The following is a 7798-nucleotide window of genomic DNA, read 5'->3' on the forward strand; positions in this document are numbered from 1 at the left end:
GTTGGGACCCCTGGCTTTCTCTACAACCTTCAGGCAAGGAGCTGTTCATGAGTTTATGGAAAGTGGTGCTTTTAAGGGTCTTCAAGAACTCCTCGATGCCTGTTCTCATCAGCTGTGCATGGTTCCTCTAGATTGGCTCAAAGCAACCCTCCAGATCAGCCCATCTCAACTTCAGATGGTACAGAAGCAGAAGACATATTTTTCTTCTCCAACAAGTGCATATTTCAAGTTTTCTAACTGATTTCCATCTATATGAGTTAAAAACACATATTATTTCTTTTTTTTCTTTTTTTCTTTTTTTTTTTCAAAACAAAATTCTAAATTAAGCCAGCCTGTTCCTTTTATTTCACTTTTCTCTAAAATGAACAGCAACAGAAAGCATCGTCTTTGAAGCTCCGTAGGAGAAAACGAAGTAATTGCAGCTTCAAACAAAGAAAGGAAAACACTCCTTTTTTTTTTTTTTCTTTTTTATCATTCTGTAAAAATAAAAAAAAAAAAAAAAAAAAAAAAGACAGCTTTCCCATTTTCTAATCACTTTTCATCGACATTGATCCAAAGATGGATTAGACAGCATGCGCCATATTTATCTTTCAGATTCCCTGCTATATGCTCTGAATAACTTCATTCTGGTCCTGGAGTCATCAATGTCATGGGGAGAGACCATTTGGGTCATGAAATATCCTTCGAGTTGACACTGGAGGCGATGAACACAGTGTGGGAGTAGCTGTTCTAGGGGAGTTACCACAGAGTGCCCTGTAGAGAGCACTGAATTCCTCCTCAGGTCATTCAGGGTAACTATTAAGTTTGGGTATTAAAATATAAAATTAAAAAAAAAAAAATATAAGAGAGCTTAGCAGATCGCACATTTTGTTGGTTTTGACCGACATGTTGAAATGAAAGCTGTGTCTTACAAATCCAGGCAGTCTCCCTTGCTATATTTATGCAGCACTGCCACAGCTCCTAAGCAAAGGAGCTGCACCTGGATCCAGGTGAAGCCAGATGGGGTTGTAGGTTTGGCAGCACAAAGTCAAAGGGCAGAAGATCCCAGGGCAGGGAGGTTCCTCCTCCCACCATCTCCTTTCCATAGCCACATGGAGCCCTGGAGCATTGCAGTCTGCCAGGACTAGCGCTAGGTGGATGTTCACCTAACCTCTGTCTTCAGTAGCATTATAGGAATTTTGTAGGGGTGAAGGATTTTTGTAAGGTTGAAGGGTTTTTGTAGGTTTAAAGGGTTTTGGAGGGTTGAGGGGTTTTTGTAGGATTGAAGGCTTTTTGTAGGGTTGGAGGGTTTTTTTAGAGTTGGAGGGTTTTTGTAGGGTTGAATCATTTTTGTAGGGTTTTGTAGGGTTATGTTGGCTCTTCCTCTGACATGCCTTCTACCCCAAAACCTTTCCCTTGCTTTTAAGACATGCAGCCGAAACAAAAGCTGCGGGTGAGCAAAGGATTCTCCAAATGCCACCGGGGCGATGGAGGCCTCCCATCTGCCCTGTGCACCAGGTTGTACCCTAGCCTTAAGCCTGGGGCTCCCTCTACCCCGCCATCCTGGCACCAGCCAGGAACCTGGGAATATTTTTTCCCTCCCGAGAAGCCAGGAGCTGTGTCAAGATGGAGTAAAGGCTCTGAGTTATTGGCATTGCAGCCTCTGCTCCTTTCAGCTCCCGTCTCGGCCCATTCCTGGTTGTCTCCGAGGCGCCAGGCCCCGGGCCAGCAGCAGTGCCTCTTACAGCCGGATTACACAACCCGCTCTTGAGTTTTTGAATTCTTTTCTGTGCTTGGGAGGCTTTCCCTCCTGCTCACGAGGACCGCTGAGACCCCACAGCGTGGCTGGGCAGCAGTGCCAGGGCTGACACGGGAGCCCGGTGGCATTTCCTACATGCTGTTCAAGTGGCTGGGACACAGTAAAAACCTTCTCCGTATGGAGGGAAAGAAAAAGGGCACTGTTCCCAGGAGCCTGCTACCAATTCCCAGGGTGGCAATTGCCAAGAGGAGAAGATTTTCTGCTGCTTCCCAGCCTCCATGCCAGAGCCCAGCCCGGCTGATGGCACCGAACCTGCTCAGTTCTCTGCAGAGACTGGGCACTAAATCCTCAGTCCCTGGGGCACGACCATGCTCTCTGAGATCACAGAATCACACAGAATCACAGAATTGTACGGGTTGGAAGGGATCTTAAGAGATCAATGAGTCCAACCCCCCTGCCAAAGCAGGTTCCCTAGAGCAGATTGCCCAGGTAGGCATCCAGACAGGCCTTGAATATCTTGAAAGGAGGCTCAACAGCCTCCTTGGGCATCACTAGATAACCCGTTGCTGATAAGCTGAATGGGAACCACTTCACCAGGTCTGACCCAGGGACCAGGTCTGGGCTTGCCTCATCTCCCCAGCAGAGTCTAAAGCAGCTTGGGAAAACAAGAACAGGGCAGGCACATGGCAGTGCATCTTCAAAAAGCAACCCTTAGTGCCTCCAGCACTCTTTGCTCAGAGTAGTAGTTCTTGTCATGGAAGAGATGGTCATCACCATCAGTGATCTGATCCTACCATCAACAAGCCACTAAGCATCACAGACCTCTATCAGGACCATGTGCCATCTCTTTTCAAGGCTGAAAATTCTGAGTCTGTGTAATCCTTCCTCGTAAACGTGCTCAATAACTTTGTTCGTGGCTGTGAAGTGGGCGCCTTCATCACTTCCACCGTATCCTTTTTGGGATCTATCAGGAAGCCTACAGAGAGCACATCATAGGCAAGATGCAGGTGCTGAGTGGAGTTGTGCGCTATCGCAGTGATGTTTTCAGTTTCATTCTCTTCCTAATAATTCCCACCACTTATCCTTTCTTAATAATTCCCAACATCCATTTTTATCACGATCAACTTATTATTGCAACCCTTAGGTCTTGTCCCTCAGTGCCAGATCCTATCAGAGGTCACTGTTGTGGATCTGAACTTGTAATTGGTTTGTTGTTTTGTTTTACTGTTGGCTTTATTTCCAATTTTTGTTCCCTATCTGAATTTGCAGCTGCTCTCACTCCGTAGCTCAAAAGCAGCCCATTACAAGACCAGCTCCGAGGTTTGCCAATCATGCCCAGTGAACATGATCAGGTCTGGGTGCATCTTCACAGCTTGAAGGTCAAGAGTGTGGCAGATGGAGGGACTATCAAAACAGAGATTGAAAATAGAAGGATCTGCTGCTGAAGGTGGCCATAAATAATGCCATCAAAGAAGAGCTTTCATTTGAGAGGAAAGATGGAATTATTTATGAGCATTACATACGATCATTTGTGCTGCTCTGTTAAATAACACAGCTGTAGACATCAGTAACTTTGAAAACTTGGGGTACTACAACAGTAGTGGGAGAAAACAAAACATTTTTCATTGGAAAGAGCTGTTCTGGCTAAGCTTTTTGTTCTTCATCTTTTGGGAAACTTGCAGCTTCATTTCAGTTTTTGTTCTGTTTGTGCTTTTGTCTTTTTGTGTACCTGCTCACCACATCTTTTCATGGCAGACTAATGGACCTCAAAAACACCATAGGTAAAAGTTGCACTTCAGGGAGTCTCAAACTTGTCTCATTAAAACACACACGGAGATGAAAAGGTTTCAGGTTTTACTAACAGTGCCTCTTAAATGAGTTCCAAGATAGATAATGGAATAAGTCAACAATTGTATCACCTTTTCCATCCTATTGCTGTTAATCAGCATCGTGCTACCTCATGGAATAATGTAAGAATAACACACGGCATAAGAGCAGCTGTGTGCCATGGGGTTTAATGAAAACCACAGCTGCAGAATTCAAAAACTGAAACATTTTGCTCTCTTCTGAACAATACAAGGCCTTTTTTAACAGTTATTTTTTCTCCCTTTAAAATAAAACAAAGACAATTTCAGAAAGCTTTCACTTCCCATTGAAGAGAGGACCAGGTTTACCTGGTTCCCACATTCATCACTCCATGGCCACCAAACGACCCAGAGTCTTCTCCCCGTAGGCAGCTGCAGGGACAGCTTCAAACACATTTATATGAAGGGTGAAAGTCTGAAAAAGGAGAATTTGTGGGTTGGCTGATAGGATGGAAGCCCTCCCCGCTGGGATAGAGGTTGCATTGCCTCTTCTACTGTCACTGCAGCGTGGAGTGGGATAAATCACAGGCTGCCTAAAGATGCTTAGGGACAAACTCAGAACCCAAAGCAGAAGGATTTGTAGCAGTTGGGTGTTTACATGTAGGTTTCCTATGGGGCTGCAGTGATCTCTGCTGCATCCTGCTGTGCAATTGTGACACCACAGTCTGTGTGCGGCCTCATCTCCCCTCATCAATACATCCTGGTGACAGCATCGAACTGTGGCACATCCCAGGCTGCATGTGAGCTGCTTGCATGTCTCCTGAGACTTCTTCTCTCCTTGTCACCCCCAAGCAACTGCCTTTCCTCCCACCCTTTCTGCTAGCTACCACTTTTTCCCTTTGGCAGGTGGCTCAGAAGGGCTCTGTGCTCCTGTCACATGCAGGGAAGCTTTTCTTAACCAAGTGCTGGAGTGTTTTGTGGGGATAATTGACTGTGAAAAGCATCGCTCTTCGTGGGGGACAGAAGCTTAGTGGAACACCTCATTTAAAATCTTTGCATGGACTCCCCTTCAAATCCTCACTGAAGAGTTCCCCAAGTTTACAGCCCCAGTCTCGGTGCATACCAGCAGAAGCATCACAAGATACTCTCTGGGCTGATGTCCATGGTGGGATGCTGGCAGGGGAGTGGGCTAATAGTCCACAATAAAGCCTCGAAGGCTTGGTGTAGAGTTGTTGTAAATGTTTTTAGCCTCAGAGCTGACAATCCAGCCCATCAAACAGCGTGGGTTCACTGGCAAAGTGGTTGGCAAGCTTTGCTGCAATTCCATAGCCTGTAAATAGCTGGGCCACATAATGAGCATCCCATCTATATGGGATGCAGCTGATATACATTCAAACAGACCTCATCGTAATCTGAATTTTCACGTGGGGATTTCCTGTAGACATGGAAAAAGATCTGAAGTTCTTAAAATCATTTTCACTTTTCCATTGGAGTTGTGAGTGGGAAAAGCCTCAGCTGAAAACTGAAGCATCTAGGCATTATGTTAGAGAGCAATGGGAAAAAAAAAAAAAAAAAGAGAGAAAAAAAAAAAGATTTTCTTCCTGAAAATAGTCAATTTAAACACTGAGTGCAAATCTCATTGAAATCCCATGTTATCTCAGATCAGGAGTTTTATGGGAAAAATTGACTTTGATGTAAGACTAAAGAAGGTGAAAAAATGGCAAGCATTGAGCAGACACTAACTTCCTTCTCTTGTGTTTTGTGTGTTTTTTTTTCTCTCTCTCTCCTTTCCTATTCCTTCCTCCTCTCGCAGCAAGAAAAACAGCAGACACCAAACAAGAGACCCTGGGAAGGAATCAGGAAAGTCCAGTCCCCACCGTCATGGGTTAAAAAGGACATCGAACCTGTGGCACAGTCTCCCTTAGAACTAAAAACTGTAGAGTGGGAGAAAACAGGGGCCACCATCCCTCTGGTGGGACAAGACATTATTGACCTTCAGACGGAGGTCTGAGCGGAAAGGGAAGAAAGGGACTTTTTTTTTTTCCGGAAAACAAACGAAACAAACAAACAAAACCACGTTTTAAAGAAATGATTAAATTAAATCGGAACCGAGCGAGAGAAGTGTTTGGTTTCTTTTGAAACCTTTGGTAAGACGGAGTAACTTTTGTATTGTTCTCAGCAGAGAGGGGAAATATTACTTTATAGAGTATAGTAGCTGTAGGTTCAGGACAACACGAGCTTTCCCAGGTAGGACTGGAGAAGAAGTGAGCCTGGAAGAAAGCGAGGAGGAGGCAGAGGGTGGGGAGGAGCTGCTGGGGAAGAGCCCTGTGGATGCTTTCGGGCCGCTGCCACACACCGGGAGCCTTCCTGCTTTGCCACCAGGAGGTGCAGAAGGACAGCCAGCAGCCGCCACAAAGGGCCAAGAAGATCGAGGTTGTTTGGGGAGCGCAAGAGGTGACGCCAGCGGTGCGGTCCGGCTGGAGGTCCTGGAGGAGAACCCAGCCTTGAGGGATTGTGGCATCCCTTGCCAGTCCTCACTCCCCACCTCTCCCTCAGCAGCTTGTCTGAGAAAGAAGGAGCCGGGATGTGCCCAGCAGGTGGCCGAGAAGACGCCCCCACTTCTCCGTGCCACCACACGACCTGGCATCTCCGCCGCGGGTCCGTACGGGGACCAGGAGGGACGTGGTGGGCGAAAGTCATGTCACCCATGGCTCAGGTGGAGAGGTAAGGTGGGGCTTTCTCCTCTCAACCCCCCCGTGGTGGAGCTCCTGTGTGCCCCGAGGAGTGGGCCAATCACCGGAGGAAGGAACCACCTCCAAAACCTGCTCGCCCCATCTCCAGGGAGAGGGTTGAAGGTGTTAGAAAAAGAGACCACTAAGACGAATGTAGGTCATTTCATTGACTGTTACATAGATAAACTCAGCACAGGCCTTGCGAAGGTCTGCTTGGCCTCATCCTTTTTTTTTTTTTTTTTTTCTGTTACTTTTCCTTGCTTTCGGACTCAGATTTGTTCCAAGCTGCCCCTCCCTGGAAGGCAGAGAGAGAAAGAGGGAAAGACAGATCCACCGATGTACCTGGAGATATTTGGTATACAGAGATGTTGCCTTAGGACATTGAGACAAACTGACAACATGAATAACGTCCACTTGGAAACAAACAAACAAAAAAAATAATCTATTTTTTTCCTTCTTCTTTTCTTTTCTTCAATAAAAAGAGAACTTGAAACCCGAGACCTTTCTTTTCTTTGGCTCTTGTCGTTTCGAATGCCTTTCCGTGCCGTAGGACCGCGCAGGCATGGGGTGAGGATGCCACCTGCTGAAGGTGGAAGGCAACTTGCTCTGTGGAAAGTTTGGGATGGTGGGAATACACAGCCCCCCTTGCCTCTCGCTTGCAATGTTTTGCTTTGCTTTTTTCATTTTGGGCTTCAGTTCTTGTCCCCTCGCTGGCTCATCTTCTCCCTCCTCACTGCCCAGAGCCAGCGGGCAGGTTTGTGGTCCTACAAGAAGGAACAGGCGGAGTGGTCAGGAGCGTGGGGCATTCCTCATCATAAAATGCTCTGTTTATTTCGTCATGAAAAAAATAACACTTTTTTTTTTTCATTAGACATTCGTCAAGGTGATCTACAAAAAATGCTATCTACATTTCACCCCAAAAAAGTGTTGTGCAATATTTTTATCATTAAAAAATATACCACTGGCATTCCATGCAGCCTTTTATTTCATGTATTATTATTTTTTTTTAATCATTCCCAACAGTGTCTGACATTTGGGACAACTCTCCCAGCTTTGGAGATGTGCAGTGCCAAACCTCTGTCTGTGAGTGGCTGGATTCTGCCAGACAGCAGTAAAGCTTGATAAGGGTCTGAGTTATGACTGCATGTTTGGGTTTCCTTTTTTTTTTTTTTTAATTATTATTATTTTAACATTTTTAGGAAAAAGCTATGAAACCAAGAGGTAAAACAGTCACTGCCCCCAGTTGTGCTTCTCCCACTTAGAGGTGTTGCTGGACATGCAAACATCTCTGTGCCAGCTTTCTGTTGGGCCACCTGGGTTGTTGGTCTCTAAGGACAGTGGCATTTACCTTGCCATTAAGTGTGTAATATGAAGGATGGAAAGAAAAACTTGAAAATCCAAACAGGTTAATAATAGGAAAATGATTACTTATAAAAACTGTGATATTATTGTCCAATTTCAGATTATTCTATGAAACAGGAAAGCACAAAGGCCTCCCTCAGATGCCGGGTTGTATGATATTG

General features: G+C 45.6%; 1 protein-coding gene across 9 annotated transcripts in view; it reads left to right on the forward strand.

The window, feature by feature from the left end:
- The window catches only part of ADGRB1 (adhesion G protein-coupled receptor B1), a 256252-nt gene extending 249764 nt beyond the window's left edge, over positions 1-6488 (forward strand). For all 9 annotated transcript variants that reach the window (XM_032182289.1, XM_032182293.1, XM_032182292.1 and 6 more), the window contains one exon: positions 5357-6488. In XM_032182289.1, coding sequence (XP_032038180.1) covers positions 5357-5554 — 198 coding nt within the window. In that variant the 3' untranslated portion in view covers positions 5555-6488. The remainder of the gene's footprint in view (positions 1-5356) is intronic.
- Positions 6489-7798: the final 1310 nt, after the last annotated feature.

This window comes from Aythya fuligula, chromosome 2 (genome assembly GCF_009819795.1).
Source record: "Aythya fuligula isolate bAytFul2 chromosome 2, bAytFul2.pri, whole genome shotgun sequence".
NCBI classification, from domain to species: domain Eukaryota; kingdom Metazoa; phylum Chordata; class Aves; order Anseriformes; family Anatidae; genus Aythya; species Aythya fuligula.